Below are 22,614 nucleotides of genomic sequence, written 5' to 3'. Positions count from 1 at the left end.
CTCCTGGGGGAGCCCCCTGGAGCCTGTCTTGCCCCGAGCTGCTCCCCTGCTTCCGTGGTGCCTCAGCCCCTTGGCCTGTGCTGGTCAGTCCACCTCAGACAGACCTGTCCCTGAGCCCTGAGCAGATCTGCATTCATTCCTCAGACTCCACCTTCTCCGTCCTTGACCTTGGGGACTACACGTCTCTGGTCCTCCTCCTGACTCTTGGACTGCTTCTGGAACCTTCCCTGCCTGCCCTTCTTGGCCCTAAATGTAGGCTTCCCCAGCTTCTCTCCTGGACCCCACTGGGTCTTTTTCCATATCAATGTCTCTGTTCTGTTTGCCAAGTCCCCTGAATCCCCCACCTGCTGACTCTCCCTTCCCTTCAAAGGCAAATTCCTTGAACTCACTCCCTCCCCGGAGACTCGGGCTTCCCCAGCTGCCCCCAGGCTGCCCTCCACAGGTTGGCTGAATCCAAGGACACGCTCATCTCTATCGTACTGGCCTCTCCCGGCCACGGCCAGACTGCTGGCCCTTGGTGCAGCCCGTCCACCGTTGGCATGGCCTCCTCAGTCCCCATGGCCACGACCCCCTCTGGCCACCCATGCTCCCCTAAAGGTGGGGCTCTGACAGGTCCTGACCCATGCCCCTTCTCCTTGCCCACTCTCCTAGGTGGTTGGGTCCACGCCAGGGCAACTGGCCTCAGCTGTGCTCACTGCTGACGTCCAGCCTGACCCCTCTAGCTCGCCTTTTCCACAGGGTCTCCACAGGCACCTCAAACACAGCTTGTCCCTAAGTGAACTCATTACCTCTCCTTCCCCAAGAACCCCCCCTCCACCTTATGTGTCCCCACACTCACGAGGGTGCTGGAAACCTGCTGGTCCTGTCCCAAACTCCAGTCTCTGCACCTCCGTCCACCCGGTCGGCCCCAGCACTGCTCCCTCTCGAGTGAACCCTATGTCCACACATCACTGCACCCCCTCCGGTGCCCCCCTTGCTGGATCCTCTCCTAAGTGCTCCCTCCTGTGGTTGCTGTCCTTGGTGACCCATTCCACACTGCGGCCCAGCGAGCTTTTTAAAATCAAAGTCCGATTCTCTTCCTTTCCTACCTAAACCATAGACTGTACATGGCTTCTCTGTGCCCTCGATGAGGTGTCCAGCCAAGCTGACCTTCTCTCATCCCTCAGACACCTAGACGCACTCCTACCCCAGGACCTTTGCACATGCTCTTCTTCTGCCTGAACCTCCCTCCCCTCTGATCCCCATGGATCACCATTTCTCAAATACTTCCGAAGAGCCCTCCCTAGCCCTCTAGAGATAGTATCACTGCCTCCCCAAGATTCCTTTCCATCACTGTGATGTTTTCTTCATGGCCCTCAGCACCCTCTGGAAGTGTCTAAAGCACACGTCAGTTCAGTATCTGTCCTGGGCCACCCAGCGTGTGGTGGGACTCAGGAGTTGTCAGTAGAGCAGGTCACAGGCCTCTGCTTGCCTCCCAGCTGGGTGTCTCTCCACACCACCAGTGGATGCTCCTGCTGGATGGAGTGATGACCACAGGCCCTTGAAGACCCCGAAGCCCCACCGCCCACTGCCGCAGGAGCTACATGTGCTGTCAGGGTGCCCATATGTACAGGCGCGGTGGCCTGCCGCCTGAGTTCTAATTGGGGCCTGAAAACTTATCACCTGTGTGACCTCAGGCATGTGCTTTGCGTGCCTTAGTTTCGTCATCAGTAAAATGGTGCTGGTGATAGTACCTGCCACATGGGGTGGGTGAGGAATCAATGAGCTGATTTACATAAAGTGCTCCCTGATAGAGGGAAGAGGACAGTAAAAATGGGATGTTAGATGGTGACGAGGGCCATGAAGCAAAAAGCCAGAAGTAGGGTAGGTTGGCTGGGGGAGCAGGTGCAGTTTTAAATAAGCCCCTTCCTAAGGAAGGCCTCAGTGAGGGGGTTGCTTTGGAGTTGGGTCCTGAAGTTGGGGCAGGAGGGAGCCATTTTGCACAGACCATTCCAGGCAGAGGGCCTGATACAGGGGCTGGCTGCTGGCAAGGGAGGAAACATGGGGACAGTCACACACCAAGGCTAACAGCTGGTAAAGGGTGGACAGGGGCCAGGACCTGGCCCTTCCACTACAGCAGCCGAGAGGGGCAGGAGTCTGCAGGGCTTGACCGGCGGAAGGAAGGACACTGCTCATTGGAAAGGCTTCCACATAGAAGCCAACAGATACGTGTTGTGACAAGATCCACAGCATCAGCTGTCCCCAAGTTGTAAGGTGCTCTGCTCTGCCCAGGAGACCAACAGCTGCCGCTGCTTGATGGATGCCCATTCATCAATTAGTGAGTTGTCGAGTCGCTGTTGCTGCCCACACTGGGTTGTACATCTCCCAGAACTCAGCGGACTGGGAGACACCAGTGCTGCATGTGAGGGCCCACAATCTGGGGGCTTGGGGAGGAGGAGGGCTGTGGCGCCCCTACTCCCTGTATGAGTCTTCCCCACCAGGGCCAGTCTGCAGGGAAAGTGGCCTGCAGTCAAGGGCCCTTTGGGGCGGGACCTACAACTGGCACAGAGCTGGGCGGCAGGCAGTCCTGATGCTGAGCAGTTTGTGTTCCTGGGGTGCAGCCTCCCTCTTTCCAGAAACCTGCGACCTACGGGACCTCCTTGGGGAGGTGGGAGGGTGCTGGGGTATCAAAGGAGGCGAGTGGCCCATGGGGCACAGTGAGGGGGTGCTACAGAAGGTGGTGGGAAAGAGCGGCCCCTTTGAACAAATCAAACAGTGGCCAAGCCCCCAGATTTGAGGGGCCGTGTAGTGGCCTGTCGGTGTCCTGTTGATCCAGGCTATTCCCTCTTGCTAATTAATGATGGCTTTGATTCCCCACTGAGGTGTCCCGGGTCCACTGCTGTCGATGAAGATAGCCGTGGTAGAGAGGGCTGGACAGACTCCCCCGCCTTGGTGGCGCTCACTAGGTCACCAGCTCAGCACGCTGTCAGCACACGTGTGCTCCACAGTGTGCGCCCCAGCCAGCGGGCCCTCCAGAAGGGCCACACAGGGCCAGAAACACCTCTTGGGCGCCAGAGGTGTGTGTGTGGGAGAACCTCGGTCTCGGTGGCCACCCACCCCCCTTCCCCACTGTCAGCTCTTCTCCAGCCTCCTGCCTATTTTTAGCTCCATCCCCAGGGCCGCTGACACGGAATGCAGTCTGTGTGCAGTGTTTCCTGATGAATATTGTATGCGGGGAGGGCCTCGTGCGCACAGCCCCAGCTGCCAGCACTTTCCAGGCTCAGTACTCAAAGAGGCGGACACAGAGCGAAGGGCACTCCAAGAACCAGGTCCGGGCTCTGCCCCCAAGCCTCCAACTGCTCAGCCACATCACAGGGGAAGCTTCAGAAACAAGTCTTTGCTCCCAACACCCAAACTGAGGAGATTTGGCCACAGAGCCAGCCTCCCCCACCACAGAGGGTCTCGAGGGCCCAGGTGCTCGAAAACCTCAACTCCCGGTTCACAAAGGGCTGGCGTTAGTCCCCGGGACTGCCGAAACAAAGTACCACAAACTGGGTGGCTGAACATCTACAAAGATGCTGTTTCCAAATAAGGCCACATTCACAGGTGCGGGGGTTAGGACTTGGACATATCTTTTTGGAGGCCTGATTCAATCCATCACTGCACCGTACTGCTAATGAGCATGGACAGAGGTGGGGTGGCAGGAGTGGCGAGAGGCCCTGGACTCGGAGCATCAATCAGCAGCCACTGGAAAAGACCAGAAAACGTTTTCTAGATTAAACAGGAAGCAGTGAGGAACCTGGAAGTACAGCCATCCATCCCTCTCACTCCTTTTAGAACTAGGCTTACTCATAGCCAGTGGAGTTCCACCAAGAACACAGTTACTGTGGTTAAGTGCTGTCGAGTTGGCTCTGACTCAAGGTGACCCCATGTGCAACAGAAGGAAATACTGCCCTGTCCTATGTTTGAGTCCATTGTTGCATCTGTCGTGTCAGTCCATCTCGTTGAGGGTTTCCCTCATTTTCACTGACCCTCCACTTTATCAAACGTGATATATTTTCTAGCAATTGGTGTTTCCTGATGCTATGTCCAAAGAAAGCAAGAGAAAGTCTCAACCATCCTCGCTTCCAAGGAGTCTTCTGGTTGTATTTCTTTTAAGACTGATTTGTTCATTCTTCTGCGGGCCACAGTGTATTAAATATTCTTTACCAATACTACAGCTTGAATTATCAATTCTTCTTCTGTCTTCCTTTATCATTGTCAAGCTTTCGCATGCATCTGAGGCGACTGAAAATACCATGGCTTGGATTAGACAGACCTTAGTCATCAAAGTGACATCTTCACTTTTTTAAAACTTTAAAGAGGTCTTTCATAGCAGATTTGCCCAAAGCAATACATCATTTGATTTCTTGACTACTGCTTCCATGGACGTTGATTATTGATATAAGTAGAATGAAATCCTTGACATTTTCAATTTCTTCTTAATTTATAATGATGCTGCTTACTGGTCCAGTTGTGAGGATTTTTGTTTTCTTCATGTTCAGGTGTAATGCATACTGAAGGCTGTAGTGTTTGACCTTCATTAGTAAGTGCTTCAAGTTGTCTGTGTTTTCGGTAAGCAAGGTTGTGTTATCTACATATCGAAGCTTGTTAATGAGTCTTCCTCCAGTCCTGATACCACATTCTTCATATAGTCCAACTTCTCAGATTATTTGTTCAGCATACAGATTGAATAAGTATTGTGAAAGGATACAACCCTGCCACAGCTTTTCCTGTTCTGAACCACACAGTATCCCCTCGTTCTTTTCAAACAAGTGCCTCTTGATCTAGATACAAGTTCCACATGAGCACAATTAAATGTTCTAGAATTCTCATTCTTTGTAATGTTATCCATAATTTGTTATGATTCACAGAGTTGAATGCCTTCACGTAATCAATAAAACACAGGTAAATATCTTTCTGGTATTCTCTGCTTTCGGTCGAGATCCATCTGACATCTGCAATGATATCCCTCATTCCACATTCTCTGCCAAATCCAGGTCCCTGTCATTGTACAGCTGCAGTCATTTTGGAATTATCTTTAGCAAAATTTTGCTTTTGATATTAATGATATTGTTCAATAGTTTTCACATTCCATTTGATTGCTTGTCTTTGGAATGGGTATGTATATGGATCTCTTCCAGTCAGTTGACCAAGGTAGCTGTCTTCCAAATTTCTTGACATAGATGAGTAAGTGCTTCCAGCATTGCATCTGTTTATTGAAACATCTCAGTAGGTATTCCTTCAATTCCTGGAGCCTGTTTTTCACAATGCCTTCAATGAAACTTGAACTTCTTCCTTCAGTGCCATTGGTTCTTGATCATATGCTACCTACTGAAACGGTTGAATGTCACCCAATTCTTTTTGTTACAGTGACTCTGTATTACTTCCATCTTCTTTTGATGCTTCCTATGTCCTTCAATTTTTTTGCTTATAGGATCCTTCAGTAATACAACTTGAAGTTTGAATTTTTTCTTCAGTTCTTTTAGCTTGAGAAATGCCAAGTGGCATTTCTTCCTCTTTGGTTTTCTAACACCAAGTCTTTGTACATTTCATCATATTTTACTTTGCCTTCGTGAGCCACCCTTTAAATCTTCTGTTCAGCTCTTTTACTTCATCATTTCTTTTGTTCACTTTAGCTGTTCTGCACTCAGGAGCAAGTATCAGATCTCTCGACATCCGTTTTTGTCTTTTTCTTCTTTCCTGTCTTTTTAATGACCTTTCACTTTCTTCGTGTATGGTGTCCTTGATGTCTTCCCACAACTCTTCTGGTCTTCGGTCATTAGTGTTCAATGTGTCAAATCTATTCTTGAGATGGTCTCAAAATTCAGGCGGGATGCAGTCAAGGTGTACTTTGGCTCCTGTGGACTTGCTTTGATTTTCTTCCGCTTCAACTTGAACTTTGCACACCAGCAGTTGATGATCTGTTCCGCAGTTGGCCCCCGGCTTTGTCTAGGCCGATGCTATTGAGTTTCTCCATCATGTCTTTTCACAGATGTAGTCGATTTGATTCCTGTGTAATCTGTCCAGTGAGGTTCCCATGTATAGTCATCGACTGTGTTGTTGAAAAGAAGTATTTTCAATGAATAAGTCATTGGCTTTGCAGAATTATATCATGCGATCTCCAGCGTTGTTTCTATCACCAAGGTTGTATTTTCCAACTACTGATCCTTTTTCTTTGTTTCCCACTTTCACATTCCAATCTCCAGTAATTATCAATGCATTTTGATTGCACCTTTGATCAATTTCAGACTGCAGCAGTTTGTAAAAATCTTCAGCTTCTTCATCTTTGGCATTCGTGGTTGGTGGGTAAATTTGAGTAATACTTGGATTAACTGGTTTTCCCTGTAGGCGTATAGATATTAACCTATCATTGATCACATTGTACTTCAGGATAGATCTCGAAATGCCCTTGTTAACGATGAATGCAACACCATTCCTCTTCAGTTTTCTTTTCCCAGAATAGTAGACCATATGATTGTCCACTTCAGCTCACTAACATCCAGGATATCAATAGAAATGTATATTTTTATATTTTGTCAACTGTTACATGCTTCCACCTAGAACGTCACATATGGTCCTTGGTGTGTGTTCACGGAGCACTCACCAGGCCCACAGGGAGGCTGTTCACAGCGTGGTTGCTGTCTATGTAGTAGAGAGGCAGCACTGTTTCTCTGATGGTCTACCTAGAAGGCTCTTGGTTCTTTGCACTGAAGAGGAAGCAAGGGGCAAGGCTTTTGAGACCCCAGACCCAGGACTAACCCCCAGGCACACAGGATGGGGGCCTGGGCTCCTCCTGTTCCTCACATAGAGGCAGCAGCAGCAGAGATGCCACCCTGCTCCTGCCCACAGCCAGGCCAGGATAGGGAGTGGGGAAGAGTGGCTGAAAGAATGCACAGCCCCCAGAGTCTAGAAAAGAGAAGTCCCCACACAGGGCCCTTGTCATGGGCTGGGGGCTTGTGGGCTCCAGAGATGGCGGCACGGCTAGGAGAGACCCCCACAGGTATCCTGGATGACTTAAAGGCCACAGGCTTCTGGGGGGTGAGGGGACCATGCCCAAATCTGCAAGAACTTGCGAAGCTAGCACAGGCATCACTGGGAGGGAGCATTCTGGCTTCTCCGTCAGTCCACATGGTCACCTCTTAGGACGATGTGCTTCCAACACCAGTGGCTTTACAGTTACCTGGTATCTCCTCCCTCTGTTTGTTTAGCCAAAGTTAAACTTCTGGAATGATTTTTTAATTGCTGACTAATTTAAGAAATGCAGATGTGTTACTGGAGTGCAGCAGGTGCCATGCGTTTGTTCCTGGAAGGGCTTGGCCATCAGTGAGGGAAGTTGTTCCCTGCCCCCACCTTGCTGCCAGCCCACGGGAGTGAGTCACAGAGTGGAATATTCATGAAGTTTCTTGATCAGTATCATGCTTTTTTCCCTTCGTTTTGGATGTGTCTGGCAGGGCGTCTGTCTTGTGAGGGGAAATGCCAGAGCCCTGAAATTGCTCTTATTACTGGATTGATTCGTCCTCAGGGACTTCTAATGGTCCGTGAGTCCCACATGCCCTGAAACTAAGGTGTGAGTACCACAAGGTGGGCCCAGACAAGAGGATGCAGCCCTCCGCACCAGCCTGGGCTCTCTCTTGCTCTGCCTTGAGCTCAGACTCTTATTCCAACAATGGCCCTCAAAAAAGATATGTCCATCAGGAACCTCAGAATGTGACCCTATTTGGAATAAGGGTCTTTGCAGATGTAATTAAGGTAAGGATCTGAGATGAGACCATCCTGAATTAGGATGGCCCCTAAATCCAATGACCAGTTGCCATCAAATTGATTCTGACTCCTGGCAACCCCATGTGTATCAACGTAGAGCTGTGCTGCATAGGGTGTTCAGTGGCTGATTTTTTGGAAGTAGATTGCCAGGCCTTTCTTCCGAGGTGCCTCTGGGTGAACTCAAACCACCAACCTTTTGGTTAGCAGCTGAGTGCGTTAACCATTTACACCACCTGGGATCTCCTAAATCCAGTGAGAAGTGTCCTTATAAGAGACAGAAGAGGAAAAAACACAGACAGACACAGGAGAAAGCCATGTGACACCCATGTGGAGATGGAGACAGAGACTAGAGTGATGCTTCCACAAGCCAAGGAATGCCTGGGGCCACCAGAAGCTGGGAGAAACAAGGAAGGATTCTCCGTTAGAGCCTTCAGAGGGAGTGTGGTCCTGTTGACACCTTGATTTCGGAATTCTGGCCTCCAGAACTGTAAGAGAATACATTTCTGTTGTTTTAGCTGCCCGTGTTATGAATTGAATTATGTCCCCCCAAAATATGTATTGTAAATCCTAACTTCTATGCCTGTGGTTATAATCCCATTTGGGAATGGGTTGTCTTTGTTATGTTAATGAGACAGGAATAGTGTAGGATGTGTCTTAAATCAATCTCTTTTGAGATATAAAAGAAATTAAACAAGCAAGCAAGAAGCAGAGATGGGGAAAGAGAGATGCCTAGCCACCCGAAGATTGCCCAGGAGGAGAAGCAGCAGAAGCTCAAAGAGACAAGGACCTTCCTCCAGAGCCGACAGAGAGAGAAAGCCTTCCCCTAGAGCTGGCACGCTGAATTCGGACTTCTAGCCTCCTAAACTGTGAGAACATAAATTTCTGTTTGTCAACGCCATCATTTATGGTATTTCTGTTATAGCAGCATTAGATAACTAAAATAACCAGGTTTGTAGGTTTTTGTGACGGCAGCCCCAGGGCACTCCCCATGCCCCAGACAGCCACATACCTGCCTCCTCTTTGCTTGAACAGCCTCAGTGCTTTGGAGACCACCCAGTCAGCCTGTTCCGTGGCCAGTTCTCAAACGAGATGGCCCATTTCACCAATGGTGTGCTATTTCTTCTTAAAATGCTAGTAGCTTCTGTGCACAGAATATCAGCTTCTTACTGCTTTCTTGCTGTAGTTTTCAAGTCAAGACGACTTATTGCTCTTTTGATTTCTACATTACATGAAAAGTATAGGGGGGCAAGCTCTCATGGGGAAGCAGCTAGGCTTAACCACAACACAGAATTTCTTCTGGAGGCTGCTCCGCTCTTCTGGAATCTGCTTTCCTCCCATTCTTACCCTTTGCAAGGGGCCAGGCCAGTGCAGGCAGGTGACAGACAAAGACCACTGTTTGCAAACTTGGCTCCTCCTGCAATTAAAGCCATGCTAGTAGACAGCGCTTTGGAAGCCTCCGTGGCCAAGCCAGTGCAGGGAGGGCACGCCAAGCTGCTCATGTTCCTTTCCTCCATGGAGGTTTATGGGGGGTTCTACCCAGTGCCCTGCCCCATTGGGCACAGCAGAGTGTAGGGTGGAGTCCTGAGGCCTGTCTGTCTCCTCTGCTCATGGCCCAGGAGAGGCGCTGGCCACGGAGAGAGGACGCTCGAGGATGGCACCCCTCAGGGCTGCTCACCAGGTGGCAAGACAGCTGTACAAGGAAAGGGCGGTGGTCAGGAAAGGGTGACATTCCAGACAGATCAAAGGAGAGCGGGGCCAGTGCTGCCTCAGGAGGTGGATTGGGGGTCAGGGGAGAGATGCTGGGAAGGGTCGGCTGGGCCCAGAGAGAGTTTTCTAGCAGGATCAGCTCATGTGTAGTGTTTCCTGGGGTGGAGTAAAGGCCGCCCCAGGCACATAGGAACCAAGGCTGTTCCTTGGTGGCTTGGAGTCTCTCCACACATTGGCCTGGGGCACCTGACAAAAGCCCTCTGAGGTCAAGGACACCTCCAAACTGTGCTCAAAGATGCAGGAAAGAAACAGACCCTGGCACCCCCACAGTAGTAGAGGGGCGCAGAAGGGCCCCCTTACCACCACCACCCACAGGCACGTGCACATACATGGAACCAGAGCAAAGCATGCTGCACTCCCAGCAGAAAAAGAGGTGCACTGGCCTCTTGGGGGGGGGGTTTCCGAGTCTGGGTGTGCTAGACGCCCTTGGTCCTGCCTTTGTCACCTTTGCAGGCCCCTGTGAGTCCCTGGGCAGGCTGAGCCCTCTGGAGGTGGCTGGGGACAGATGATGCTTGAACGTGGGCTCGTTGAGCATAACCTCCAGTTTTGAATCTTTAATGTAGACCACCCCAGCGTGGAATTAAGGCTTTCTCGTTTCGATCTTCATTTGTTTGATCACTTGTTTGTTCGTTGGACATATGCCTGCTGAGTGGGCCCCTGCTGTGTCCCAGGCCAGAACAGAGCCTGGAAAGAACTCTTGGGGGCAGAGTGAGCATGTGAGGCTCAGAGTCCCCGTTCCCACCAGGCTCGAGTGTGAACGCACATGTGGCTTGTGGCCCCAGCTGGACCTCGGCAGACAGTGGCTGTGGCCTTCATTGTTAATGTCCGGCTCAAGGATCGGTGCTATGTGCCTCACACCTCTGCAGGAAGCTACCAGGGGCCCAGTTGTGGGACGGAGTCCTGGTTCTCTTTTCTGAAGGGGACCTTCACCCTTTGCTGCCTTTCCCTGAGAGCACGTGGCCTCCCCGCTGCTTCCGGCAGCCTCCCTCTGGCCTTAATGTAGGGAGATTTCATGGCCGCACACAGGGGCAGTTATTTCGGGGGCCAAGCTGGTGCTTCCGGGTTGGGGGCAGCCCCTGGCAACGATCTCGTCATTTAAGACTTTAGGCTGCTTCCCGGTGGAGGCCGCCAAGGTTCGCCCCGGTGTCTGTAGGCACAGCAGCAGAGTTAATTAATCTGGGCCTGCAGCCTAAGGGAGCGGGGGCGGGGAAGCGCTGCAACCACTTGCCCTGGCTCTGCCTCCTTGGAGCAGGCGTCACCAGTGCCTGACCCAGCCCTACCAGATAGGGTCCTCAGGTGGACCTGGGCTCTGGGGACACAACGGGTCCCAGATGCGGGAGCCTGCCTTCTCCTGGCAGGGAGGCCCCTTATCCATGCACACGGCCCCCACCAGGTCATGCCAGGTGGCCTGGTCACAGAAGATGTTCTGACTACCTTTGTCATTGTCCCGAGCCCTCTCCTGCTTCCCATTGTGAACACGGGAGAGGGCACCACGCGGCTCCTGCCTGAGCCGGTCTGTGTCCTCAGGCCCACAGGAGGTTGTTCTCTCACCCCTGGAACCCTCTTTGCACTAGACCTTCAGTAATTACAAAAAGGACAAGCTATTGATTTCCCCGAGAGGGGAACTTAGTCACTGCCCTCCATGCCAAGCTCGAAGCACAGAAAATGAAGAGTGGAAAACATTTGGTTCACAGTGCCAGGCTCTGAAAGCCCAGGCTGCCCCCACCCCATGGGAAGAGAGCCCAGAAGACGCTGCTGGCAGGAAGAAGAACCAGCAGGGGAGGACTAGAGGGATTGGAGGCCCAGGCATCCGACAGGGCTGCAGATGGGGCAAGGGGCTCAGCACTCAGCACCAGGCGCCAGCTTCCAAAGGAGCAGAGAGGAGCTGCCCTAGGACCCTCCTTTCACCTGTACCCTGTGGGAAGAGCTCGTGACAAGGGTGTGGGTCCAAGCCCCTGCTGCCTTAGAATGACCTCAGAGCAGATGCCAGCACCCAGGAGTGCACCCGTCACTGAGGGAGTTTGCAGCCATGACAGGATCAGGCCACAGAAACATACACGATGTAATTGCTGTGCACAAAGAGTGTGGGCACACAGAAAGCACTTCGCTGCATCTCTTCCTTGAGTTCCTACTTTACAGAACCTGACCCTGGGAAGGTGAGCGGGCGCCCGGGCCACACAGTCAGGCCCGCGAGACTCCAGTGTCTGTGCTCCTCACCCCCCTTGCACTGTCCCTGCCACCATCAGGGCCTCTTGGGCCCGCTGGACATGGGGCTCTGCTCACTGAGCTGCTGCAGCCCCCTCACAGTCACCGCTCTGCCCTCTCTGGATGCACATGGGGTGCAGGGGGACCCACGGCCCAAGCCCTTCTCCCTACCAGCATCTTCCACACTTGAAAGCCTCTGGTTTCCCTCAGAGGAGCTTTTCCTTCCCCTCCACCCCCAGCCCTCCATTAAAAACAGCAACAGCCAGCAACCTCTGTATTTATTTACTTTGTGGATGGAGGGCGTCAGGCTGGAAGAGGCTGCAGATGGGTCGTGAGTGGGGGCAGTGTGCCTGGGAGCCAGCTGTCTTGCTCCGTTTGCTCCACACCCAGCAGGAAGTGGCCCCTCTTAGTCACTCAACAGGGAGCTGTTGATGGGGCTCAGGGCTCGGGAAGCAGGATGCCCACCGCACCCGAGGCAGGGACTGCTCCACATGGCGGGGGAGACTCAGACCTGCCCCATCTGTTTTGTTAGTTTCCCTGAGGGGGCGAGCACAGGACCTTGGCTGCCTGGGACCCCTCTGCCCTCAACTGTCTTTCTCCTAAACTTCTGCTGACTGGACCCCCAGGACAACTGGGTGAGGAAGGCCCGGCAGCACCTGTACAACAGCACACGCAGGGTGGGTGCTCAAGGCGGTGATGTGGAGGCTCAAGAGGCAAAATACTGCTCCGAGCCTGGAACATTCTACACTGCCACTGTCACAGAGACAGGAGAAGAGAGACAAGGCCCCAGCGGGCTCCTTCACCCACCCTCACTAATGTCTTGGCCCATCTCCTGCCGGCTGCCTGTACACCCTCCATCAGCGGTCCCTGGCTTTGTCTTAGGGCAGAGCCTGGTGGATGTGTTAGCTGCGGAACATGAAACATTGGAGGAGATACACATGGGGCAGTCTTGAGGCCCAGTGCTGGACTCTGGCTTCTCCCCTGCCCGAGTTGACCACCAAGGATTTACTATGTTGTGCCAGCAGCGTAAGCATGAATGACCGGCACTCCAGCCTGTGCCTCCCTAGGCCACGTGCTGACTGAGCTAGTGAGAGAAGGATCTGGAGCTGTAGACTCACAATTCTGGAAAACCGAACAGCCTGTGGGGCTGTGAGGAAGGGAGCAGCGGTGACCGTGTGAGGAGATCTGGTGTCAGGCAGGGGCTTGAGGCCTGACCAGGGCTGGAGGGGCTCAGGAGGCTCTGCTAAAGTGGATTGCTACAGCTGCACGCGTGGGACAGGGTGGGGACGGGCAGGCAGCAAGGCACCTAGGATGCAGCAGGTGAGGAGGCCGCACTTTCAGCACCCACCCTGCACTCGCACCCTCTGCCTCGCTCGCCCCTCTTCGTGACCCCGTAAGGGCCCACCTCCGTGTCTCAAGTGAAGCACATGTTCCACACCAGCTCCCAGATAGTGTTGTTGTCGTTGTTAGCTGCCATCAAATTGGCATCTGACTCATGGAGACCCATGTACAACGGAACAGTACACTGCCCAGTCTTGTGCCGTCCCTGTGATCAGTTGCAGATTGGACCGATGTGATCCACAGGGTTTTCATTGGCCAATATTCAGAAGTAGATCCCCAGGCCTTTCTTCGTAGTCCATCTTAATCTGGAACCTCTGCTGAAACCTGTTCAGCATCATAGCAACACGCAAGCCTTCGCTGACAGATGGGTGGTATCTGTGCATGAGGTGCATTGATCGGGAATTGAACCCGGGTCTCTCACATGGAAGGCGAGAACTCTACCACTGAACCACCACTGCCCCCTTTTCTAGACACTAGTACTCCCCTATGAACATCCCTCTCCTCTCCCCACCCCTCACCCCAAACGCTGAGGATTCCCCATGTGCTTGGGGAAAGTATAGGGGTGACAGCCCTAATGTTGGACTTCCCTAAATGTAGTGGAAGTGTTGACATCTTGCTCCCGTTGGAAATCTGGGATACCCTGGCTGCTGGCCATGTGGTCATAAGCATTGGCATGGCAACCTGGGCCAGCAGCGAGAAGCCCAGGGCACGTCTTTGTCCTTCTCAAGTCTCACATCCAGGTTTTAACAGAGGCCCAGTTCAACCTCTGCATCAGGTCATTAGAAACACAGAGGCCTGTCGCCATCAGCACCCATGAGATCCACTGTCAGGGGACGTGGTGGAGAGGAGGTCACGGTGGCTCTCAGCTCTCGGCGTGGGCAGGGCTGGGCTGCGTGCGAGTGGTCTGGCCCCAGCACATGCCTGTGGACTGGACCAGAAAGCTGCCAGTACTGTCCTGAAATAGCTCTAAGCACACCCGGGGGGTTAAAATCGCTCCTGGGCCCCCTTAGACATGGGTCCCAGCACTGCCCACAGCCTGCATCAGTAAAGTCAGGGGACTAGGGGCTGCCAGCCCGTTTCCACTATGGCTTTTGCATCAGCATCTTTGCTCGCAGGAAATCTGGGAGTTTTCTGTGTAAATGTGGAGAAAGCTGGGCCACTTAGGTGCTATGGATTTGTCTATTTGGGACATTTCATATCAATAGAATCCTACAATACATGGCCCTTTGTGACTGGCTTTTTTCTTTTGGGTGAAAATATATGAAACAAAACATACACCACTTCAACAATTTCTGCATTCACAATTCAGTGACATTGGTTATATTCTTCAAGTTATGCCACCTTTTTCAACAATCTTCAAAATTATTTCATCATCATTAACACAAACTCAGTGCCCCCTAAGCTTCTCATCTACCTTTTCGAGTTGCTGCTGTCAATTTGATCACATATAGATAATTCTTTCAAAGAGTGTAATGCTTAATGCAGACATTCTTTTCTAATGAGGCTCAACTATTATTTGGTTCAAAGATGGCTTCAGGGGATGGTTTCAGTTCAAGGTTTAAAGATTTCCTCAGGGTAATAGTTTCATGGGTCATCTAACCTCAATGGCTCCAGAAAGTCTGGATTCCATGAGAATTTGAAATTCTGTTCCTTATTTTCCCCCTTTTGATCAGGATTCTTCTGTAGAATCCTTGATCTAAATGTTAAGTAATGGTGGCCGGGCACCATCCAGTTCTTCTGGTCTCATGGGAAAGGAGGCAGTTGTTCATGGAGGCAATTGGACATGTATTATGACTGGCTTCTTTTGCCTTCTGTGTTTTTTAATGACTGATGTTGACAGGGGAAGTTGGGAGGGATGTGGTCATTATGACAACCCCACAAGGTGACTATTGGCCCATTTTACAGAAGAGGCATGTAAAGGAGTCAGGCGCAAGCATACAACTAGTCCAACTGGAGCCAGGATTCACACCAGGCCCTGGACCCCGGAGGGGTGGCCGGGTTGACTTCGGGCAGAACGAGGAGGTTGCTCCAGGACAGGCGTGCAGCATGGCAGGGCCCTGAGGTGGGCCAGCTGGGCTCTGGCCATGCTCGCTGGCCTATGTGGGAAGCAGCCAATTCTGAAAGCCAGGCAGAATACAGACAAGCTTCTCAAGAATGGCTAGTGTCCTGTCCAGCATCCCTGGGGCTGCCTGGCAGCTTGAAGAGTGCATGCAGAAAGCTTATGGCAAGAGACGCAGGCAGCTCTTCTCACCCAGCAAACCCCAGTAGGGGGTGGGGGGTGTTCTTTAGGGTAAGGGGTCCCTGGCCAGGCCACTTTGGGAAAAGCTGGATTCAACCCAGTTACACTACACAGATTTATGTACTCCAGGTTCTCAGAACCTCTGTTCCCACCAGCCTAGTTGATTGTGAGGAGGCTATTTGCATGCAGTTTCCCAAATATATTTGGCCACAGACCCTTAAGAAGGAGGTGGCCAGGGAGCCTCATCCACTTCTGTTGTTGGGGAAACAGAGGCCAGGGGAGCTGCAGAGGTTGCAGAGACCCTGCTCCTGTCTGTCTGCAAGGAGCGTTTGAAGACTCTTCAGACGGGAGCCAGACCCACAGGGAAGCGGTGCTCAGCCTCATCCTGCTGCAGGCTTGGAATGGAGCAGTAATGGGCACTCAGTGTGGGCAGCCCAGAGGGGTCTGCAGACAGACAGACAGATGTAGAGGGCAGGGCCACTCCCCCAGTGTCTCCTGGCCCCTCCACAAATGGAGACCCCTGACTGAGCTGCTGGCTCACAGCCCCAGTGAGCAGCCTCTCCCCAGGGCCAGGTCTTGGGTGGGCCATGCCAGGGCACCCTGATGGCAGCTCTGAAGCTCACGGCATCAGCTTCCCAGAGCCACTTACCACCTCTCCTTTTAGCCCCGAGAGCACTTAACTGGTGACTCAAGTTCCTAACCAGCACCCCATGTCTGCACACTTCCAGGAACACGGGAGGGAGAGACAGAAAGTCTCCTGCTCCTGTTAGGCAGTGCTGACCTCCACGGGCCAGCTGAGGGCGTGGCGGTTGACCCCCTCCAGACTGGCGGCCTTCCCCAGGCCAACCTAGGCCCTTGCCTTTGAGAAGGTCTTTTCCTTTCCAAGCCTCTTGCCTTCTATCCCTCCTTTCCCTGGGAGGCAGATACACCACCAGCTAAAGGGAGGGCCAGCTCCAGAACCCGAACAGAGGGGCCTGGCTTTTAGAGCTGGTGGATCCTTAGTGCACAGTCCAGCCTGCCCACCCCTCCCCTTCTCTGGCTTTCCTGCTCCCAACCCTGTGTAGCTGCCCCTGCTGCTCCAGAAACAGCAAAACCCCGCACCAGACCTGCCAGGCCCTGACTCCCCGCCTCCCAGCCCTGAGACCCCACCCATGTCCCACAGGGCTTGCTGTGCCTGCGACAGACCTGCAGGACCCTCCTTCCCCAAGAAGCAGCCACAGCTGCTCCTCTGGCTGAGACGTGGCCTTTGGCTGCAGCATTAAGAATGGGAGCCAGAGGTTTCTCCTGCCACACCCCAGCAAGCTCCGGAGGGGAGGGGAGGAAGAGGCCCTCGCTGTCGTAGCCTGCTGGCCTTGCATTCTTGGCCACTCTCGATGTCTCCATTTGTGCAGGGATGGGTGAAGAGGGGGTAGGAACTTCTACTCAAAGTATGGTCCCCAGACCAGCAGCATCGCCACAGCTGGGCACTTGTTGGAAGTGATGGGTCTCAGCCCCTGGCCCCACGTCTATTGACCCCAAATGTGCTCCTGAAGGCCCCAGGTGGTTCAGGTGCCCGTGGACATTTGAGTGGCCAGGTCCTCACAGAGCCTGTGGCCATGCCCAGCAGGAGGCCCTGGATGTGGCCATGTCTTCCTGGGGTACCAGCGGCAGCCCTCCAGCCCCCAGGAAGCTCAAGGGTCTTCCCACCTTAGAACTGCCAGCTAAAGGGAGACAGGCATTTCATTTTCCATTGGTTATTTCAAGTCAAATGCTGTTTAGCCTCAGAAATTTTATTTAAATGGTCGGCCAGAGATGAAACCGGAGCAGCAGGAGGGAATTCTTCAATAAAAAGCCTTGGAAAAGCCAACCATTTTTCCTGCATGCACCAGAGACTCTTCAAACAGGAACCAGACCAGCTGTAAAGAGCCCAAGCCTATTTCCTTAAATACCCGAAAGTTCCACTGGCTCCAAGCTGGCGAGGTTTGACAGTTTACACCTGGTGACATTTAGAGCACAATTTCAGAGGAGGCTGGGGGGAGGGAACATGTGGTCTAACCTGACATTACTTCCCGGCTGATTGTTCCCTCTTTGGCCAATATACCATTTGTCTGGAAAACACTTTGGCCTAAAAATAGCTGCAGGGCTTGGTGTCATTGTGGATGAAGGGCACCTGCCCCATTTCCTTGGCTTATAGACACCTGCGAAGTATCATCCCAGAGAGTTGACACAGCCCATCAAACCTGAGTGCCAGGCTGTGTGAGGCCAGAGAGAACTTCGCGTGGGACAGACCCAGCCTTGGGAAATGACCACCTAATGCTGCCGCCATGGCATCTGCCTGGGGCCATGTGACTCAGCATCCAAACCAGGCCACTCCTGAGGGCAAAAGAGGGCACTGTTCATTATCCCGCCAGGTCAACAGGCATAAACCAGGACTACCGTTGTTCACTCCCGTTGAGTTGACTCTGACTCTTGGTGACCCCATGTGTTACAGAGTAGAACTGTGCTCCATGGGGTTTTCTTGGCTGCAGTCTTAATGGAAACAGATTGCCAGGAATTTTTTCCACAGTACCGCTGGGTGGGTTCAGACTGCCAACCTTTAGGTTAGCAGTTGAGCACAAACTGTCAAACCTGGGCTGGTCAGCTAGACACTCGCCCTGAGTACGGGGACTTGTTAAATCTTAAGTTGCTCAGAGGAAGGAAGCAGCAAAGGCGGGGGTGATGACGGTCCACATTGCCACCCCCTGCCCATGGAGGAGGCACCGTCCTGCTGGTACAGTGTGCGCCGAGACATGCTGAGCCACCAGGCATGCCCATGGCCACCATTTCCATCTGGGTCCCCCATGCAGATGACTGCTGCTCTCCCCCGCGCCAGCTCCAGCTTTAGGCCTTCCCACATGCACACTTCATCAAGTGTGTTTTTCAACTGAAGTTCACTACCAAAGAGACACTGGGTGTGGAATTCCACCTGCCAAGACAGGCGATGTGGGCACAGCCAAGTCAGTCATTTACGGCTACCTTGCCCACCGTGCCAGATCCCTTCCAGGCTTCCCTTCTCAGCGTTCCCTCTTGGAACTCAGCCGCTCTATGCTCTCTGGGCCCTCACAGGCAGGCTGTCAGGAGGGGTGGGGGGCCTCTGAGCCCTCCCAGATCGGTTTGTCCAGGTGGAGTGGGCAGTTGAGTGCCCCGGGCGGGGCTGCCGGCTCTCCAAGGTGGGCTCAGGCCCCAGAGCCCACAGTCAAGGGTCACTTGTCTCACTTCTAACCAGACGGTTTCTGCATGTCATTGCAGCCCGAGACAGAGGATGAGAAGAAGCGCTTTGAGGAAGGCAAAGGGCGATACCTGCAGATGAAGGCGAAGCGGCAGGGCCAGGTGGAGCCCCAGGCCTAGACGCCTGCCTGGTGGAGACCCAGAGCGTCAGATCCCTTAGGAGTTGCCCTTCAGCCACAAACCCAATTTTCATCGAGAGCTGGTGTCGTGTGAAGTATTTGTAACGCAGTATTAACCTCTACTCTGTCCTAAAAACCTATACACCAAAGCTTATTTATATAATTCCAGTGTAAATGCTACAGTGTTGTCCCCACACCCAGGGCCTTCCATGGGACCCCGGAGATCTTCTGTCATTGTCAAGTATGTGAGAATCCAGCACCATTAATAAAGCTGCTGTTTGGCTGGGCCCACAAATCTCGTGTGGTCCTTGGTCTCCGGGGGCTGCTCTCGCGCTGGGCCCCGGATATGGGGGGCTCGGGCTCCGCGTGGGGCCAGACAAAGGACAGACAATGGCCATCTCTGCTCCGCCTCTCTCTGCAGTGGCCTCAGCCCCCCACTCCGTGGGCCCCACACCTTCCCATGCCTCTCCAGAGCCAGCATCTGCTTGTACCTGAGAACCCTGGGCACAGCAGCCCAGACCCATGTTTGGCTGATGACCGTGCTGGCTAGAGAGTGCCATCCCCCCGGGCCCTGTCTCCACCTCTTGGCCCTGCGGGCCCCCTTCCACCTGGACTTCAAAGGCGGCCAAAGCCCCGGGGGAGGTTGTAGACCCTGGGGCCACCTGCCAGGGGAGTCCCGCCCCCCACTTCCCCGCTGCCTGGCTTTGCAGATGCCAGCCTCCGAGCCTTGCATAGTCTCCTGGTAAATGGGGGACAGCCAGTCTGTATGAGAGGCGTGTTAGGAGCCTGAGCCCTCTGCCCACTAAGAGCCTGGCGACCCCAGCCCCCTCACAGCCAGCGGAGCCAGAGGCCAGGGTCCTGCTGGATGGGACCCCTGTGCCTGAGATGGAAACTGTTCCCACCACTGCTGTCCCACTCAGCCCACCATCAGGCAGTGGGGATGATTGGGATGGCCTAGGGGTGGGGATCTGAGGGTCAGTGTGTGTGTCTGTGTGTGTCAGTGTTTGTGTGTGCATGTGTGTCACTGCATGTTTGTGTGCCTGTGTGTGGTGCGGGGTGCCTGTGTCAGTATTTGCGTGTTGATCTGTGTCACTACATGCATATGTATGTGCATATGTGCATTGTGTGGTATGAGGGTGTCTGAGTGTGTGCGCACCTGGGTCAGGGGCATGTGTGTATGTGTCTCCATGTGTAGTGTGAGGACATCTGTAGCATTGGTATGTACATATGTGTCACTGCATGTGTGAGGGTATCTGCGTCTGTCACCGTTTGCATATGTGTGTGCATGTGTGAGGTGTGAGGACGTTTGTGTGTGCATCTGGGTCACTGTGTGTATATGTGAATGTGTGGTATGAAGGCATTTGTGTGTGCATCTCGGTCATTGTGTGCATGTGTGTGTGTGTGCATGTGTGTGGTGTGAGGGTGTTTTACCACGTGTCTTTGCATCTGGTCCAGCAGTCTCTGGACAGATAAACTGCCAAGGCCACTGCAGGGGCCAGGATCCACCCCCTCCCCAACTGAGAAAGGCCTGTCCACCAGGCACACCGGGAGGTGGCGGCTGGGAGAATGTCCCAGACTCAGGCTGGTCAGCAGCCCACACATCTGTCCTGCCACCTGAAGACGAGTCAGCTGCAGTCTCACACAGGGCTCCCTCGGGCCCCTGGGGAACCAGAACGCATGGCTCCAGATGTGCAGAAACAGTCCGCCAAGAGCCTTTGGAATCTGTCTCAGGCCCCAGTCCCAGCCGACACGGATATTTCTGCCAGGGAGCAGGGGGAGGGAACTGCTGGGCCACAGGAGGCCACAGGGCCCCACCCTGCCCCTCAGCCCCCCAAGGCTGGCTTCAGGCACCTTCAGCCTTCCAGCTCCTCCTACTCCCCGCCTCCAATTTCCTAAAGGTCCCTGTTGGTGCCCCTGGGCCCAAAGTGGGGAAGAGGCCTTCCCTGCAGGGCGAGCAGAAGCCCAGCCCTGTGCCTGAACCTAAGTCTGACACCAGCCAGCCAAGCTGACCCCTAAGGTGCCTGTACCCTGAGGCTCCAGCTCAGGGAGCCAGTCCCCAAGGTGTCAACAGGCCCTCAGTCACAGGATGGTGGACCTGGCATCAGAATCCTAGTTCAGCCCTGGGCAGCTTGGGAGCTGGGAGGCAGGTTTTATGGGGCCAGTGTGGACCAGAGGGTTGGTCCACTCATCAGCGTGACTTTGGTCCCTAAAACCCACTTCCCAGGGCACTGCCCTCCCATATGGGGCTCAGGCCCCACAGCAGGGCAGGGGGCACAGGACACAGCCATGGGGGGCAGTCCAAGGGGCAGACAGTGTTGAATAAATCAAGATCCCATTGAGTCGACTCTGACTTTTGGTGACCCCATGTGTTACAGAGTAGAACTGTGCTCTATAGGGTTTTCTTGGCTGCAGTCTTAATGGAAACAGATTGCCAGGACTTTTTTCCACAGTACCGCTGGGTGGGTTCTCTGAGTCAGCATGGGCAGGGGCACAGCAGAGGCAGCAAGATGAGGCCCTCTGGTGGAAGGGAGCTGGGGGCCACAGGCCTGGTGCAGGCTGCCCTCTGCCAGCTGGGCAGAGTCCTGACATGGCCCAGGGCAGCTGAATCACTTGTGACTCACGGTGAGAGGCAGTTTGCCTTAGAAATGCCACATTGGGTCACCAGCAACCCTATGCCCTCAGCCCACTTATAACCAGGGCCACCAGGCAGGAGCTGGCCTGCTCCCAGGGAGGGCCCGTGATGCACACGGGGCCCTGACTGCCCCAAAAGCCACGCGGCCAGCAGCATGGCGCGGGCTCCCTGCTCACCAGCCCATGTGCTTTTGTGGAGTCCTTTCACACAAACACCTTTACTTCTGTCTTTAGGACTGACCCTACCGCTCACCTTGGGCCCCCTAAAGCTGCTTCTAACTCCCACTGCGCAGGGACCTGGGGTGTGGAAATGGTTTAAGCAGGCGCAGAAGCTGGGCTTTGGAGGGGAGAGGACAGCCCTGCCTGGCCCGGGCAGGCACCGAGCACTCTCTTGGCTGCAGTTGGTTTGGATCTCATCTTGGTCAGGTGTCCACCCCACTCTGGACACAAGGTTTCCCACTCGTGGGTACCTCCCCACTGCACTGGGAGGACTGTGCCACCCAGGCATCCCGGAAGGGTCTTCAGGGGCCTAGTGCCCAGGTGAGTGTGGTCAAGGGCTTCCCAGAAGAGGGGGCACCATCCTTCATCTGGACATGAGTCCAAGATGGCAAAGACCACTCCCTCTTACGGCTCCCAGGGATCACTTGGGCTGTCCAGAGGATAGGGCCATTCCCCCCAAACCCCACACGAGATGGGACCAACTGAAAAGGTCAATCTGTAGGTGACTGCCGCAGCTAGGAGTGCTAATTGGGGGGGGAGGGCGAGGGTATGTTCAGGGCGGCTGCAGACCCAGGCCTCCCCCAGCTTCAGAGAGAACACTTTTGAGCCCACTGGGGAGGGGCACCACCCTGCAGCCCGCGGTCCATGCACTTGATTCCCTGCTGGACCGCAGACCCCCCCAGGAGAAGTTTATATCATTGGAGGACATCTCCCTCTGCCTGACCCCTGACTCTAACCACTCCCAGTTCCTAGAAGACCTCAGGCCCTTAATGTCCTCTCTCCACCCCGCGACTCACGGCTCACCTGGGTACGGCTTCCTCCGGGAAGGCCTCCCTGAGCCCCTACCCCCACGTTCTGATTGTCGTTACTATCCGAGGCCCCACTGGCCTGCCAGCCCCTAGAGCTCCAGGCCTGGGTCATCCCGAGGCGGATCGGAGGCTGCACGCAGAGTTGGGGCCGCGGCAGGGAAGGGGCGCGGGGTCGCAGAGTCGCAGGGGTGCGGGAGAGACAGACGCGCGGACAGCGGGCCGGGCGGCAGGCGGGGCGGGGCGCCGAGGGGCGGGG

General features: G+C 54.1%; 1 protein-coding gene across 1 annotated transcript in view; it reads left to right on the top strand.

Annotated features, from left to right (window-relative positions):
* The window catches only part of ACOT7 (acyl-CoA thioesterase 7), an 89,399-nt gene extending 70,414 nt beyond the window's left edge, over positions 1–18,985 (top strand). Inside the window, exon 8 of the mRNA XM_023739370.1 lies at positions 18,602–18,985. Within this exon, the coding sequence (XP_023595138.1) occupies positions 18,602–18,700 (99 nt within the window). The 3' untranslated portion in view covers positions 18,701–18,985. The remainder of the gene's footprint in view (positions 1–18,601) is intronic.
* The last annotated feature ends 3,629 nt before the right edge of the window (positions 18,986–22,614 follow it).

This window comes from Trichechus manatus, unplaced genomic scaffold (assembly GCF_000243295.1).
Source record: "Trichechus manatus latirostris isolate Lorelei unplaced genomic scaffold, TriManLat1.0 scaffold00133, whole genome shotgun sequence".
NCBI lineage: Eukaryota > Metazoa > Chordata > Mammalia > Sirenia > Trichechidae > Trichechus > Trichechus manatus.
The sequence above is the reverse complement of the archived record's forward strand: the minus strand, read 5'-3'. Positions and strand labels throughout refer to the sequence as shown.